The following is a 17,670-nucleotide window of genomic DNA, read 5'->3' as shown; positions in this document are numbered from 1 at the left end:
ACAGTCACTTTCTCTTTTCGGTTTCGGAGACATTTCGATTAAATCAACACGCTGGGAATTAGAACAGAATGATGTTGAATTTAGGTGCAAATAAATGCGTTTGTTATACAACATGTGCATCGATTACAATGATTTTAATATGCAACGTTGGTAGCTCCGGTCAATTTAAATCCCCACGTGGATTCAAAGATACGAGGCTGAGGTCTTGGTTTGTCGATGAACGTTATTTCACCGTCGTAGTCATTATAATCTGTCCACAAAGCATCGACACTCCCGTGGAAAACCTTGGCATGTACGTTCACCCGGACGAGACCTGTCTGAGTCAACGTCCAGGCACGGAGCGACCACAGCTCGAAAGAGACCCTGGTGTGAAGGAAATCTCTCCCAGTGGAAGTTCCCGACAACAAGTTTTGATTATATTAATAATAATAATAATAATAATTATCATTATAACAATAGTAATAATCATCATCATGATCATGTAAAAAAAAAATAGGGCTTCAATTGGATATTTCATATTTCAGGTTCACCCAGGTCCGAGACTGGTAATGGCCACTGCTGTTTGAATCAAACGTGGAGCAGCCTGGTCCCACGTCAGCCTTGCCCTTGTTTGTGTCCCCAGCCCCTCGGAGCTGTTCGCCGTGCGGGCACGGAGCCATAAAATCCCGGTGAGAGGACAGAAGGAGTTCTACCCCAACGACTCGGAGGAGCAGCAACGGCGTCTCCAGCACAGTCTGGACGAGCACTGGGCCCTGGTGTCGGAGGAGCGGGTGGAGAGGCTGTGAGTGCAGGAGGGGAGGTGTTAAAAGTGTGTGCCCGTCTCATTCTGACCCTTTTGCTTCCCGTCACCCGGGCGCCGGTCCAGGAGCATTGCTCTCTCTCGGTGCCCGCTCGAAAAGTGGTCGAGGAGGTTATGCGTAATTGACACAATCTGGGAAGTTACGTGCACGCATTTGATGAAATTGCAACCTACCCAGGAAGCATCTTAGAAAATGAGAGACCCAGTGTGTATTTGGTTTAAAGGACAGAAACATCAACCGATAGCCGTTAACGTCAGCTAAATCAACCCTTTTGTTTTCCTGCAGAGGCAACGTGGTGAAGGCTGTATGGATTCCAAGTGAGCAGATAGTAGAACTCCAGTCACCGGCTGTGAGTACCTTTCCACACATATAGATAAACTGAGCATATTTACTTTGTGGCTTTTACCTCTTGTACTTATCACTTAGTTCTACATCCTGGCTTTTTCTCTCAGAAACACTGTACCATAGGGCTGGAATAGATATATGATACGTTATTGTATTCCCTTTCTCTTTAATCAATAAATGTACGAATTGCGTATTGCAGCAGTATCATAAGAGACAATGACAGTGGAACAGTAATACACTTTCTCTTGGTAAAAGACATCTCCCTGGAGTGTAATTTGTATTTGAAAATCCAGTTAACGTCACCGTTAGACTACGATTTTATAAACAGTTTTGCCATGTTGCCCAACATTCGTTTTAGTAGTTTGATAAATAATATAATATATTAATAATAATTAATAATACATTTTCCTGCTTTTTGCCACTCACAGGGGAAGTTCTGGCAAACTATGGGGTTTTCTGCCAATGGGAAGCAGTGTCTCCAGCCTGAAGAAGCTCTCTACCTGATGGAGTGTGTGAGTGTCAACACCTACAAACATCTTCATATTAACAAGCCATCATTCATACCGATCCAAATTCTTGCTGATGTTCCGTCCTTCATCCTGTGCAGGGCAACGTTCAGGTTTATTACCGGGATCTGCCCCTCTCCATCCAGGACGGTTACGAGAGGTTCCTGTCCTCCAGCGCCATGTCCCTCCCGCGTTATCAGGTGGGACTGAACCTCACGTTGGCACCGGTTCTGTATTAAAGTATTTTTTCTAACCCGATCCCCTCTCGCCCCACCAAGGTGTTTGGCCATCTGAAGAGGCTCGGCTACGTGGTGAGCAGGTTCGACTCGAGGTAACATGGCCTCACTTAGACTCTTGGATTCTGCTGGTCAGTATGATGGGTATATCTTGGCAAAAAAATAAATGGAGAACGCATGCACACATTTGCAGAACTTGACTTCAATGTGTCTGAATTAGGTTTAAACTTGGGTTAAGTTAAGGAGGAGCACGGAGGGGAAAATCAGTACAAAGTGCAACCTTTGTATATCATAATTTGCATGTATTTTAAACACAATACAATATATCGAGTCATTGAAATGTACCCGATTTAGCGAAATCGCACAGCATTCTGTTTTTTTTTACCTGTCTTCTATTTGTTCTTGTTTTCTTGTCTGTTTGCCGTTGTTACGTATCGCAATAGATTGTACATCAATTTGCTGATCCCGATAAACAACAAAACTTGATCTTTCCCTTCAGTTCAGCCAAGCAGCTGAAGAGGAAGCGCAGCCCCAGCCCCAGCCCCAGCCCCAGCCCCGCTGCCACCTCTGCCCGAGCGACGCCGTCGCCGAGGTGAGTAAAAATGCAGACAATCCTATTTCTGTTTGACACTTTTGTTTGACTGTAGAATAGAAAGGGAGCAAATCGACAGTTGAAATTTGAATTCATACTCTTTGGAAACGAAGATAAAACCCTTTCACACGCGTTGACTCTCAGGATTGAGCTTATGTTTAGAGGTTGTCGTTGCTTCTCTCTCTCCGTACTTTCAATTAGCGGTACGACAGGATCTTTAACATCGGCAAAACTTCTCCCCCCGCTAAAACCTGTCTTTGCCCTTCGACCTCTTTGTTTCCGAAGTGGATCATGGACTGGACTTCATGTGTTGAAATCCTGATGGAAGTAGCCTAGAACAGCCATTCCAAAACTTAAGAATGCCGTGGCCCAATTTGAAATCTGCGGCCCAACCCAAACCTTTTATCACAACTCTGATCGACACACGAGACTAAGATTAAGTATTTCCCTATATGTTTTTTTTATCTTATAAACAGCACAATTCTATATGAACATGGGCCTAGGGCAATGCAGGGCGAATGAATAATTCATCCACATGCACGTAACAATTTGTAGAGCATGTAAATAGTTAATCATAAATAATTTATGGTAATTTCAAACTTAATTACAAAATTGAAAGTTAACAACATTATTTATTTTTTTATTGTAAACGGCCTCTCGCGGCTCACCTGCAGTACCTTTGCAGCCCACCAGGGGTCTGAGGCCCACACCCTGGGAAACATTGGCCTAGAGTATTTCACTGGCGTCATCATGCAATTAACGTCGGAACATTGAGACGCAAGGATTTAGATGAAATTAAGAAATAACCTACCTTTCTCACTATATGAGGTCTGGAATATTTTTTTGAGTTTTTGTCTGAAATTTTATTATTTTTAGATTAGATTATATTCAACTACTTGTCATTGCGCAGAGTACAAGTGCTGAGGCAATGAAATGCATTTTACCGCATTTTACCCATCCTAACAACTGACGTATCTAGGATATGTCATACTTGATGAACGCCAACAAGGTCCCTAATGTGAGATTCATGAGTAGATATTCTTAAAGTGAATCTCTAAAAAACACCAAGGAAGGGTTTTACGGTTTGTCCAGTGAGGCTCTTTGTCGATCGCGCCATTAAGCCGTGTCACATGCTTTACTACTCTTCTAAACCGTATATAAATTTACCAGGCGTGGGGGCTGCTTCGAAAAGGTCTCTTTATGTAGTGGTAAATGTCCAATTTATGGGTTTATCTTTTGACGCCAGTGCCCTCAACGTCACCGTTCCACAGGGAACAAATTAAAACGGTCTGTTCATCATGGCGCATCTTTTATGTTTTAGCCGCACAGAGGAACAAGCGGAACCCGTCACGGACAAATCAGAGGAGGACAAACCAATCAGCGGAGACGTGAACGAGGTCCAGACTTTCGACTCTCCTGCCAAACCTTTCGACGCTGAAAGCGGCGAGGCCCGGTCGTCGGGGGCCGACGACTCTGCGGAGAGGAGCTGGTGGCAGGGCGACACGGGACCGGACGCCGAACAGGATCCGGGAGCGTCCTCCTGGAGCGTCGCTGCTCCGCGCTGGGACTTCTGCTCCATCCGGTTCCCGGACCTGGGATCCAGGCGCAGCCCCTCCGGTCGCCTGGCCTCCCCGGACCCTTCCCTGCTCCCGGGGGCCCTGCAGGTGGGGGCGTGCGACGTGGTGCCGTGGCTGCGGAGGCTGAACCTGCGGAAGGAGAGGATGTCCGGCCGGGAGCGAAGGAGGAAGCAGCAGAGGAGGGGCAGGCGCTGGGACGGAGACGGAGACAGGGAGGTGCAGCACTGCAGGAGCTGGACGGAGTACAAGGAGCTGCAGGAGAGGAGGAGGAGGAGGAGGCTATCCAAGAGGCCGGCTCACTTGTGGGAGGCGGCGGTCACTCCCTTACACGACCCCACGCAGGTCATCCCCTACGGTACAGCGCCAGCGTCTGTGACGACGATATTCAATTTGCTTTTAATTTACATTTTGCAATTAATGCATTGGATTGCGGCAGCAAAGTAAAGTCTCGGTCCAATTTGAGAGTCCAAAATGAAAGACTCTTTCATTTTAGCTGCGTTATAACACCATGTTTTATACTGCCAAAATATAAATTGTTACACAAATTCGACATGGTTTGCAGTGAGTCCTGAGTTAGATGGTGTTATTATGTTTCCTTCATTCCATTCATAGTTCACAGTTGGCAAGCTTCCTATCCAACTATATGGCTCTCGCACCAGCGCCGCCGATTTCTCACGGTTAATTCCTTGCGCGATTTTGGCCCCGGACTGTTCCGACGCTGCTTTAGTTGAAACATGAGCGCGGGTGGAAAGTTGTAGACGAGCAGGGTGAAATTGGGTTGATGCAGCGGTGTAGGTGGACATGTGCAGTGCAAGAAACGACGACCGTTAAGGAATATGGAGTTGAAAGATGTTGTCCAAAATATGGCATCCAAAATCTAAAGTGAAAACTACTCAACTGGCTGCAGCTGGCAGCCGTCGGTGCTATATGAGATAATAATAAGATAATAGTCTATTGTTTATAACAACATATTGTTATTAATAATATGTTGTTGTTGAAATCTCTTCAAAACCAATGCATTCTAAATTACTCTGTTTGTTCCTGACGTTAATCTACTCACGTTATTATTTTTTGTCTGAAGTAGATATTTTTTCACTTTGAATGGCTGTGTTGCTGAGACGTTGTTGTCTCTTTACAGCGGAGCTGCTGGAGAAGATCAGTGTGGTCAAGTCTTGTGATTCGCTGGAGAGGGTGCCCAGGTACAATTCCCTCCTGAGGCCTGTGTCACATATTTAAGATGTTCACGTGAGGCTTCAAGGCACTGCAGATGACTTCAGCTCAAAGGCTTTGAGCAGGATTTGTGACGAAGACTCAACATAATATTATGTTCGTTGGCCACTAGGGCCAACTTTGGCGGCTTTTGCAGGCCGCACTCTCTTTACTGCCATCTAGTTATTGAGTATTTATACCTGTAGAGTGTTGTGTGGTGCAGTAATTAGTCCCGTCTTGCTTGCGGAGATGAACCGACAGCGCTTCTGTTCAATTTGTTTGCCTAGGTTCAAATGTTCAGAGGAGTGGAGCATCTCTTTCAACGTTTACCAAGCCGACACGGTGGCTGAGTTCAGGAAGAGTAGCCCAGGGAAGCCCTACTCTCGCATGTGTGTGTGCAGGTGAGTCCACCTCACAACTCTGGCAACGGGGCAGGTTTGCCCTGTCAAAGCACCCACATTGTGTTTTATGTATATAGCGGTTATCAGTATTAATGAATGCAAGCACAATGTTGTTTGCTGTGAAAGAGTACTCCTCTTTTGATTTTTTTGTGTTGGTTTTTAATGAATATGCTGACATGGGCGGGTATTCTTTTTCAACAATAGTAGAGAAATAACTGAGTGTGAACAATCATGGCATTTCGCTGGTCTTGGTATCGACCGTGACATTTTTACCTTCTTGTGTCATCCCTTAGAATAACCTTTGGGGATTGTGAAATATACAAATTAATTGGAAGTCTAATTCCATATCTTCCGTATGATTTGGTATCTGATTTCTGATGGGATTCAACTTAATTTATTATCTCCCCCCCCAGTTTCGACGGCCCCGTGCCTGACCTTAGCGTGGTCAAAGTGCTGGCATCGCAGAGCGGGGACGTCCCGGTCACGTTTGCAGTGGTGGATCACGGGGACATTTCGTTCTACAACTTTAAAGACTTCCATCTGCCCAACGACGCGGCCCACTGCTCTTAAACTGTCCCATTCGTCAAAGCATTTTTGCCAAGCAAGCCTCCGGCGGTTTGCCGCAGTGTAATTCTCAGCAGTTTGACTCCTGGTTGCATTAAGTGTCCTGCGATGTGTCCTGATACTTGGGATCCGAAACCGCTCGGCTCCCTCTGGTAGCTGCCGCAGTACCCTTGAGCAGTGATTCTCAATTGCTACCTGCTACTTATAGGGAAATGCTGCACCAATGCTTTTTTTTCACCCTCTATAATAAAAGATGTTTTTTTTTTTTGTTTTTTTTTCGTTTTTCCAACCTTTAAAATAACTGTTCTATCGAATGCTTTCTTCACAATCTGTTGAATACAAGTCTTGAATGACCAAACAATTTTTTGACAACAGTGGAAAAACCCTTCAACTTCACAAGTCTGATAAAAGTTTCTCCTCTCGAAATATTCTGGTTACTTATGAGTCTATATTTATAATATTTTATATAATATTATATATATAATATAATAAATTCATAAGCTTGACTGAGGTGTTCTTAAGAAATCAGGAGCTGGAGATGTAGGGGGAGAAGCCGTCACGGTACGTTTTCTGAATAAAGGCCGGCTTGGTGTGTGGCGGCACAATTGATGCACATGGAAGAGTCAAAGTGCCTCCGCGCACACCTGCTGCCTAAATACAATGCACCCCTCGGAGCAAACAGTACAGATGGCTTGAGATGATCTTTCAATGAACATAGAGAGCAGAGAGGCAATTACTAAAACAAACTTGGGTTTGGCAGTCGTCTGCTCATTGGAGGATGGGTATGGGTGCATCAAATGCAGTCTATTTGCCGTCTTTTCTTCTGGGGTAGTTCAGGGAGTCTCAGTGGAATGAGTAATGAGATTTATACATCTATAACAGGCCCACCACTCCCCTCTAACGTTCACACTGACTTTGCTGAGCTGGAGCTCTTGGTAAATCGATAAAGTGATGTTTTCTCTGTGGGCTGTAGCTTTCCTCTCTCTGATGGGTAAGTTATCGACACCTTGAATAAAATACAAATTAATTTGTTTGGTTTGATTACTCTTCAACGTTTGAAAAATGCCTGGATTTATATGTTGCGCCTTTTTTTTTTAATCCATATAATGCTCAAGAAAAAAATGAATTGCAAAAGATTGAACCGTCACACAATCTCCGGAGGTGCTAAAATATATGAATGTGATTATGCACATTGAGTTTAATGTATCCAATTTATCTCAATTTTACCTGTATAAACCTTGATTTGGCCGTCAAATTAATCAAATTAATAATGCAGGAGGTTTGTGCTGTTTGTGCATGTATCTGGCCACTGACGGTACATTTTATGCTGAGAACGTTTTTCCTGTGTTTTCCAGCTGATTACGGTTGCTCAGCGGTGGACTGTTCATACATAAGTCTTTTGGATCACTTGAACCTGACCGGAAAAAATGACACACTCATGAATGCACGGCCTGTCTGGAACTGGACGACTACCACGGTGGTTTTGATAGATGTATTTGTCTATGGTATCATTGAAGTGGTAAGTGTCTTAAAATCTATTAATTCATGTCGGGTGATAAATCGTCGGTGGAGTTTCCAAAACCATGTTGTTCCTGTTTATACGTCGGATAACATTTGCTTTAATTGCCAAATCTCTAGAATGAGAAGGCTCAGACCATCACTTGCCTGGCCTGGAGCACAATGGTAAGAATTACAGGAATTGCTACCTAATGACTAATGAATTTTTGGGGGTGCTTAGTGAAAGTGCAAGATTCAGGCAAAATCTGTAGTAGCGCTGTCAGCATAATGTCAAGTTACAGTCCATTTAGACTTTTCAACTTGTCATTTTTTAAATACCGACATTTTTCAAATTATGGTCAGTGTTGACTGTCTTTGATTTCATTGATGCAACGCATCTGACTGTGACTCCTAACCATTTTTTTTCCGTTTACAAGACCTGGAAGAATGAATTCCTATTTTGGAATCCTTCCAATTTCTGCGGCATTTACACTGTGGCTGTTCCAAGAAAGATGCTGTGGCACCCAGATCTGCTGATCCACGAGGAGTACGTCACTGTAATGTGTATCACAGCAATAATACTATTGCTGTGATACACAATCATTAAAATATCCTACGTATGCGTCTATGTACTGTGGGGGTCTGTCTGTCTGTCCGTCTGCCTGCCTCTCTGACTGACTGACTGACTGACTGACTGCCTGTCTGTCTGTCTGTCTGTCTGTCTGTCTGTCTATCTGCTTGTCTGTCTGTCTGTCAATGTATTGACCTGCAGGCAAATATGAGTGTCTTAAATGTGATGCGAGCAGAATTAGGTAGCCGGTGAAGGGCCTTGAAGAGGGGGTTGATAGGGTAGAATTTTGGTTGGTAGAACACGTCAACACCTGGTTACGCTGTCGGATGGCACAGGCGGGAAGCCCAGCCAGAAGACAGTTGCAACAGTCCAGGTGGGATATGAGCGGTGCCTGGGCCGGCTTCTCTTTTAAGGAACAGGCATATTCTGTGGATGTTGCTGAGAGAAAACCTGGGCGTGTCGTCGTGGTGATGCTGTCAGAACAGGGCAGTTGGTCGTCCAGGATCGATCGAAGGTTCTTGTCCGAGAGGGTGAAACAGTAGTGTTCTTAGGAGTAATGGAGCGGTTTGTGTAAAGGCAGCCCTTCCCTTGGAGCAAAGACTAGTACAATTTTGTCAAGCTTGAGTTTGCACAGAAATTGGGACACTAATGTCTAACCCAGGCAAAGTCGAATGTCATCTGATTAGCAGTAATGGAAGAAGTTATGGGAGGAGATGAAGAACTGGATGTGCTGTACAGGGAAAACTGCCAAGGACACAAGATCTATTGAACCGTGTCCCTGAGCACGATTGGCTGACTTTTTTTGTGCTGGACACAACAAAATTTAAACCAATTCAATTGAATGGGGCGATTTTCTTTGAATTTAGAAAGGGGGTCGGTGGGGGGCCATGGATGTAAAATGTTTTTTTTAAATATAAAATGCATGGGTTTAGATTTAATTCTGACTCATGGTTACTACTATACTGGTTTCACTTTTTCTCTATCAAATTAAATTGGTCTATCAAATTCAATGTTGGGCGAGAATAGGGATATGGGGTCATACCCTCAGTATGAATGTCATTCATAGTTACAATTGAACTGGATATAATGGATGTACCCATCAGCCAGTGTGGTAAACATTTCCATGCTAACAGCTAGCTCCACCAATCAGAGACGTCGCTGTTACACTGACGATTATGGGTATAGTGCAGTTCTTCTCCATCGCGAAACAGGTTTTTCTTACAACAAGGGTGATATCATACGGACTTGTGGCTTCTACAGGAGCAAAAACATTATTTTACACATTGCATAATATTTATGCAATCATTTATAAACGTTTGAAACCTTAACTTTAAGCCTTAACTCTAGAAACTACACAAACTACAACTCTGCACCATTTTGTTATGCGTCTTGATGCAATGGCCTCATGGGTAAAGTAGTTATATTGTTATAAACCTAAAAACGTAAAGAAGGTATGGGTGTCTCAATAGATACATTTTCGTGACTATGGGCACAGAAAAGCATGAGATCCGTTCGCTGAGAGACACCAGGGTTTAGTGCATTTTCTGCATCGATTTTAGCTGATAACGGGGGCGTTGCCCGGATTCGAAGACATCAGGGGTTCAGTCCAAGCAGGCTCTAGCCACTCTCGGCCAACTCTTGACCGGGGGGGGGGTGTAAAATAAAATTACCGACATCAAAAAGAAAAACACACTGTTCTGGAGCGGCGATCGCAGGCGCTGGCATGGTCGGCACGGTCAGAGAGGGAGCGATCGCTGCGGGGCTATTTTAGGTCGGGGGCTATTCATCAAACATTCAGGGCCGAAGCCCCGGTCGCCACCCCTAGCGGCACCACCAGCTGGTAAAAGTGGTAAGCCAAATAAGACGCAAAATAGCAGCGTGCAGATCTCAAAATGTTGAGCTCAAGGTTGAGAGGAGAACTTGGTGGCTAATAATAAGGACACACGGGAGGAATGAGACCCTAGCAGTGTGGTGGGCCTCTCACCATCTTAACTGATTATAATTGGGATTCATTAATACTGGAGCATTTTTGCCTGTATTTACTTGTGTTTTCTTTCTCATCAGTGTGTCTGAGAGCGGCGCCACTCTTAAAGCACCCTATGCCGATGTCAGTGCAGCTGGTTATGTGACCGGAACCAATATACGGAGACTGAGCGCTACCTGCCCAATGAATCTTTACAAGTTCCCCTTCGATGTTCAAACTTGTACTTTTTCTGTTTCATCCCTCACCTACGAAGGTAAATGGTTCAAGTTATGTCAAGTAAATATTTCAAAATAGATGCAGCTACAACCTCACCTGCTTTAGTTACAGTCTATAAAAACCAAGCAATAGCCATTTAATTACTTCAATTTAATTTATATTTGTCCTGTTAAACTGTAGGTATTCACCTTGAGCCTTTGTCAAATAGCTCTTTTCTTGCTCTGATATCGGACAAAAATATGGTCACGAAGGGGGAATGGGAGCTCACAAACCTTTCTGTGGTCCAATCGAAAGATATCAACTCAAGCACAAAAACGGTCATCCTGTATGAGGTAAACGTCGTGCATGAAATTTCCCTTTAAACAAAAAACTCCAACATGATTATGAATTTCTTTCCAGCTTTTGCCACGTGTCATCATTTTTCTTTCCTTTTGCACAGCTCACCCTGGCCAGGAGGCCCATGTTATACGTGATGAACCTGATCTTGCCGCTCTTCTATTTTCTCCTCCTGGATATTGCGTCTTTCTTTATCGGCAACGCCAGGGGGGAAAAACTGGCTTTCAAAGTGACCCTGCTTCTCTCCGTCTCTGTCCTGCTGCTTATTCTGCAGGACATGCTGCCTTCCACCATGGATCAGCTTCCACTCATAGGTGAGAATACATTCAACTGCTTTCAGATACGCGCCTCGTGGCCTAATATCTGAAATACTTAATAATGTAAATATATAGGCCGGCATACCCTCCTCCTCAGTTTACCCTCACCATCTATTGCTGAAGGACGGCTCAATACTTTAACTTTGCTTAGCAGCATGAGTGTATTGCCACCTCCTCGATATACTGTATATCTATACAGTATATATCTATATTGTTTGTTTGCAGGCATTGTATCTCGGTATCACCAGTAAAACAAAAATAAGGAAACCTAATTACATCGTTCAGTTCAACCTCACAACTTAAGGCCTAAAAGCAAAGGGTCTGCTTTCAGACCCGTCATATGAGCGATGCAGCGGCCCAAATAACGGTGCGACGGTGATTCAGGAGGTAGAGTGGGTCGTCCGGTCATCAGAGGATTCCTGGTCCGATCCCCGGCTCAATGTTTTATTTTACAGATTATGGTACACTACAGCAAAACCATTGTAGCTGCCAGACAAATCATTATTCCATATGCATTCAATGACCATTTCGGAAAAAATAAATCACAAATAAATAAATAAATATACAAAAGGGTCAGTAATAATCCCCCCAAAATATATATATATATACTAAAGTATGAAAACTATCTACAAAAGGTAGTAAAGTATGGACAAAGGTAATAAAAAATAATCGTGAGCACTAAAGGGCATCAAAAAGCAATATAACTACTCAAAGTAATTCATTATTAACATGAAATAAAGAGAACAAAAAAGTATTAAATAAAAATGTGAACAAGATAACAAAAATATTCATCCATTATTTTAAACTCATATAAAGCATATTATTCTTGAATTAAGTAAACAACAGCAACAGGAGGACAACAGGAGTTTACAACAACAGCAATTTTAGAATAGTGGTGTATGATGGGCCTAGACACACACAATCTGAGCCATTTGAGGCTTTGTGGCATGCCAGGACTCTGTGAGGTAAGTACTGGAGGTAAGTTAAGGAAATTTTCATATAGGAGGATTTAAATGTATAATTAATACAGCACAGACAATTAATTCTATTACATAATTGTAGAACCCAGAATCGCTGGAACCGTTGTCACTCACCTTGGGTAAATGAATCGCGCATGGAATGGCATTAGGCTTTGAAATGTTTGACGATAAAACAGGGAAGCGCTCGGCAGGAGTGCTCGACGACACCATGTTATGAGCCGTGTTGTTGTGCTTCGCCCTCCAGCTCTGTACAGCATTTGCATATTCAGCCTGATGACCATCAGTCTCCTGGAGGCCATGCTGGTCAGCTACCTGCTCGACCTGGACGGCTCCGTCTCCAAGACCGGAGCGGCCTCCTCCAGCTCCAGTGCAGAGGCACAGACAGAAGACGGCTGTCAAAAAGGTATATTTTCTTCCATCATTTTTAGACAGAATATATGAAAAAAAACAAAAAACAACAACAATTTCGTTGCGTGTTTCACAAACTGAGTTCCAGCTTCATTTTTCTCGTGTTATTTAGCTACTACAACATATTTGAAATCAGCCAAAGGGTGAGAGGCCCCCCCAACTCGCTTGTGTCTGTGTCTGTTTGGATGACTCTTCAGATAGGATGCTGTACATGGCATAAACAACAAGCCAGTGTTTGAAATAGTTTCAGCTCATTCAAATGTGATTTTTTCAACAACAAAAATCTACCAATTCAATTCAGTTCTGCCCCCCTCCTTAAAAGATTCTCAACCACCTACACCGCGTTCCAAATTATTATGCAAATGATATTTTTCTCTTAATACTTTTCCTAAATAGTCGATGCAAATGACAGTCAATATAATTTTCAAGTCATCAACCGTTAGGCTATAATTCTAATGTTATTGAACAAACCTCTCAATGATAACAGTATTTTCAAAAATAAAAAACTCAAAATGCTGTTCCAAATTATTATGCACAACAGAGTTTCAAAACATTTTATAGGTTGTAAAGAACTGGTCATATTTACTGTGGCACGGTGGTGCAGTGCATTGCACTGTTGCACAGCAAGAAGGTCCTGGGTTCGATTCCCGCCTGGGGTGCTGTTGGCACCGTGCTCCGATGCCAACAGCACCCAAAATAGGAGCCTTTCTGTGTGGAGTTTGCATGTTCTTGGAGAGTTTTTGGAGAGTTTCTGCTTGAATCTCTTTGCAGGATGTCAGAACAGCCTCCTAGAGCTGCTGTTTTGATGCAAACTGCCTCCCACCCTCATAGATCTTTTGCTTGAGGATGCTCCAAAGGTTCTCAATAGGGTTGAGGTCAGGGGAGGATGGGGGCCACACCATGAGTTTCTCTCCTTTTATGCCCATAGCAGCCAATGACACAGAGGTATTCATGTAGCATGAGATGGTGCATTGTCAGGCATGAAGATGATTTTGCTACGGAAGGCACGGTTCTTCTTTTTGTACCAGGGAAGAAAGTGGCCAGTCACAAACTCTATATACTTTGCTGAGGTCATGTTCACACATTCAGGGACCCTAAAGGGGTCTACCAGCTCTCATCCCCATGATTCTGGCCCAAAACATGACTCCGCCACCTCCTTGCTGACGTGGCAGCCTTGTTGGGACATGGTGGCCATCCACCAACCATCCACTACTCCATCCATCTGGACCATCCAGGGTTTCACGACACTCATCAGCAAACAAGACTGTTTGAAAATGAGTCTTCATGTATTTCTGGGCCCACTGCAACCGTTTCTGCTTGTGAGCATTGGTTAGGGGTGGCCCAATAGTAGCTTTATGCACAACTGCAAGCCTCTGGAGGATCCTACACCTTGAGGTTGGCGGGACTCCAGAGGCACCAGCAGCTTCAAATACCTGTTTGCTGCTTTGTAACGGCATTTTAGCAGCTGCTCTCTTAATCCCATGAGTTTGTCTGGCAGAAACCTTCCTCATTCTGCCTTTATCTGCACCTGTGCTCTGAATCAGCCACAACTCTCTTCACAGTACGATGATCACACTTAAGTTTTTCTGAAATATCTAATGTTTTCATACTTTGGCCAAGGCATTGCACTATTTGAGGCTTTTGGGCAGCAGAGAGATCCTTTTTCTTTCCCATATTGCTTGAAACCTGTGGCTGCTTAATAATGTGGAACGTCCTTCCTAAGTAGTTTTCCTTTAATTGGGCTCACCTGGCAAACTAATTAGCACAGGTGTCTGAGATTGATTTCAGTGATCCAAAGAGCTCTGAGACACAAAACCATCCAGGAGTTTAATTGAAAAACAAAAAATGTAATGTTTAGGACACTTGAATCCAATTTGCATAATAATTTGGAACGCGGTGTACAGTCAAAGGACAAAATTACTGGAAATGGGAAATGATGCATATTATAAAAATAGATCATTCTGATGGAAAATGTAGTAAAATTAAAAAATTGAAATAATTTTGTAGAAAAAAGCAAATAATAGGTAAATTTAAGAACAATGTTGATAGAAAATAACATATAGATTAGCCATATAGACATATATTAAAGGTTGTATCAGTAACATTTACAATATCCCTGCCTCTCCATCCCTCCTGCTTCCGGAACCGTCGTTTGAACCGGATTCCCTGTTCTGAAAGTCTGCATGTTGCATTTGTGTCTCGAAGCAGCGGCAGTGAATAGTTTACTGGTAGAACTTTTCATTTTAGGGTTTTCTTTCCTTGACAAATGAGATAGAAAAAATCTCCCTTTTTTGGGGTTGCAGTTGTCGTGGCTGATCTCCTGTATTCCCTTCCACGCAGAGAGCGGCAGAGGAGCGGACCGACTTGAGGTGAGGCCAGAGAAGGAGGAGAAGCTTAGTGAGGGGCCCGGCGAGGCCCTCGCGATGAAGATGCTCCTGCAGGAACTGAAAATCACACATCAGGAAATGATCTCCAACTACCGCCGGGACCAGAACCAGAGCCAGACGAAGCCCGGATACTACTTAAGACTGGCCAGAACGATAGACCTTGTGTTCTTTGTGTTGTACCTTCTCAGCAATACATCATTTCTGATATACATGTTCTTTGAGTGGAATTATGGCTTATGAGTGGATTCTGCTTGCATGGATTCTCACCTCACTGTAAAGTGTCTTGTATGCTGTCTTGGTTTAAAGGTATATTTGATATTTATCATTTGATTTCATTCAAATCAAAAAAAGAAACCAAAAAATACAAAAAAGTATAAAAAAGTATGTTTTCATCCTAATTAGAGTTGTTTAGCAAATTATTATTTTGATAATTTATTTAGTGAATTATTTTTTCTTAGTTCTCTCATATAAAAAAAAATCACAACATGCACAAATGATTTCATTATTTAACCATTAAACGTAAACTCTTCCTTCATGTAGTTGAAGCAAAGCAATTCACACTTTGTTTTTCCTGTTACAAAGTGAGATATTTGCTGCAAACCAAGTTTTGTTGTGGTTTTGTATGAGATAAAGATCCATGGAGTCAGAACCAAGAACCTGTGTGTATGCGTGGTGATAGGTGTGTGCATTGATTTAGAAGCCTTTTGAAATACAATACCTTTTGAAATGAAATACGTAAACACTCAAGCATGGTGATATTAATGCGTACATAGCACAGTTGTAAAGACACTGATCAGCCACACCATTAAACCCACCTGCTTTTTATTGTGTAGGTCCCCCTTGTGCCCCCAAAACAGCTCTGATGGATGGAAGCATGGACACCTCTGAAGGTGTCCTGTGGTATTTGGCACCAAGACGTTTGCAGCAGATCCTTTAAGTTCCGAAAGTTGTGAGGTGGGGCCCCCATGGATCAGCCTTGTTGTTCCAGCACATCCCATAGATGCTCCATCGGATTGAGATCTGGGGAATTCGGAGGCCAAGTCAACACCTCGGACTCTGTGTCAAGGGCGCATTAGGCTGTTGAAAGAGGCCACTGCCATCAGGGAAAACCGTTGCCGTGAAGGGGTGTACAGTACTTGGTTTGCAACAATGTTTAGGCAGGTGGTACGTGTCAAAGGAACATCCACATGAATGTCAGGACCCAAGGTTTCCCAGCAGAACATTGCCCAGAGCCTCACACTGCCTCCGCTGGCTTTCCTTCTTCCCATAATGCATCCTGGTCCCACCTCCTCCACAGGTAAATGATCCACATGATGTGAAAGAAAACGTGATTCATCAGACCAGGCCACCTTCTTCCATTGCTACATGGTCCAGTTCTGATGCTCATGTGTCCATTGTAGGTGCTTTCAGCGGTGGACAGGGGTCAGCATGGACACTCTAACCGGTCTGTGGCTACGCAGCTCCATACGCAGCAAGCTGTGATGTACTGTGTGTTCTGACACCTTTCTATCATAACCAGCATTAACTTCTTCAGCAATTTGTGCTACAGTAGCTCTTTTGTGGGATTGGACCAGACGGACTAGACTTCACTCCCAACGCACGTCAATGCGCGCCGGTGTTGCCGGTTCACCAGTTGTCCTTCCTTGGACTTTTGGAAGGTACTAACCACCGCATACCGGGAACACCCCACCGTTTTGGAGATGCTCTGACCTAGTCATCAAGTCATTACAATTAAATTTGGCCCATGTCAAAGTCGCCCAGATCCATCAACTTCAATAACTGACTGTTCACTTGCTGCCTAAAATATCCCAGCCCTTGACAGGTGCCATTGGAACGAGACGTGTGAGTGTGTGTGTGTGTGTGTGTGTATATATATATATATACACTGTATAATGACTTTATTAACATAACACTGGATATCACCATATTCACAATCAATATATTTACCTTTTCTTTTAATGAGATGTGTGCATTTATTAAATTGTGCACGCTCTGCAAACACTTTATAAAATAAGTTCTCCGATCTTTCATTCATTGAAAAGGGTAAATATTCATCTGAGCAAACTACTCGCTATCACACGGTTGTACTGGAGAACATACTTGGGATTTTCTCTGACATTGTACGATATCTAGACACCTCCCTAAATCTAGACACATGCACTTATGACAGGGGCCGGTGCTGGTGGTGGGGTTCCAACCGTCGGATGCGTTGTCGGATTCAGTGTAAATGCGGCTTGAGGCTTAAATGATGAATGAGGCACTGCCAGTTTTTTTTTCCCCTTTGAAAAAGTTTAGCTCGTGGGACAAAACCTTTGTGTGTAGCATATATAAATCATGTCTTGCTTACGTAAAATGAAAAAACAACAACCATAAACAATTCTATCAACATACACCGTTGCCCGTATCCCGGTCCTCTGTAAAGGTTGTCATCCATTAGATTGACAAGCTATCAAGCTTAATGACCCGCTCAATATTAATAGCAGCATTTGTCATCCTTGCCTTTTAAGAACAACAATATGCCGAGCCATATTGAATGGAGGATGTGTGTGTTTAGAGGCTACGGCCAAACTGCTCTGTTCAGCGGGCGTCAGCTATTGCGTTTCATACAGTAAGGGAGGTCTTATCTCCTTTGCGGCGAGGGAGGTCAACAGGTTAGATGTTACGGCTCCAGATTGGACGCGAGATCAAAGCTGGATGAAAGGAAACGACAAACGCAGCTCGTCCTCCACTTTGTATCTTCCTCA

General features: G+C 43.4%; 2 protein-coding genes across 2 annotated transcripts in view; both read left to right on the top strand.

The window, feature by feature from the left end:
* Positions 1-7,163, top strand: part of tsen54 (TSEN54 tRNA splicing endonuclease subunit) — a 7,355-nt gene extending 192 nt beyond the window's left edge. Inside the window, exons 2-11 of the mRNA XM_080009178.1 lie at positions 623-781; positions 1,086-1,149; positions 1,574-1,657; positions 1,753-1,851; positions 1,930-1,982; positions 2,387-2,479; positions 3,801-4,411; positions 5,195-5,255; positions 5,553-5,666; positions 6,080-7,163. Of these exons, the coding sequence (XP_079865304.1) occupies positions 623-781; positions 1,086-1,149; positions 1,574-1,657; positions 1,753-1,851; positions 1,930-1,982; positions 2,387-2,479; positions 3,801-4,411; positions 5,195-5,255; positions 5,553-5,666; positions 6,080-6,236 (1,495 nt within the window). The 3' untranslated portion in view covers positions 6,237-7,163. The remainder of the gene's footprint in view (positions 1-622; positions 782-1,085; positions 1,150-1,573; positions 1,658-1,752; positions 1,852-1,929; positions 1,983-2,386; positions 2,480-3,800; positions 4,412-5,194; positions 5,256-5,552; positions 5,667-6,079) is intronic.
* A 505-nt stretch (positions 7,164-7,668) lies between these two features.
* On the top strand, positions 7,669-15,166 carry LOC307237345 (5-hydroxytryptamine receptor 3A; the record flags this gene model as incomplete). The annotated part of the gene is made up of 8 exons (XM_080010058.1): positions 7,669-7,749; positions 7,869-7,913; positions 8,165-8,274; positions 10,363-10,535; positions 10,679-10,830; positions 10,938-11,148; positions 12,376-12,534; positions 14,880-15,166. The coding sequence occupies 8 exons, from the start codon at positions 7,669-7,671 to the stop codon at positions 15,164-15,166; spliced, it is 1,218 nt and encodes a 405-aa protein (XP_079866184.1).
* Positions 15,167-17,670: the final 2,504 nt, after the last annotated feature.

This window comes from Zeus faber (assembly GCF_960531495.2).
Source record: "Zeus faber genome assembly, chromosome: 11".
In the NCBI taxonomy this organism is placed as follows: domain Eukaryota; kingdom Metazoa; phylum Chordata; class Actinopteri; order Zeiformes; family Zeidae; genus Zeus; species Zeus faber.
Note: the sequence above shows the minus strand (reverse complement) of the source record. Positions and strands in the feature narration are given on the sequence as shown.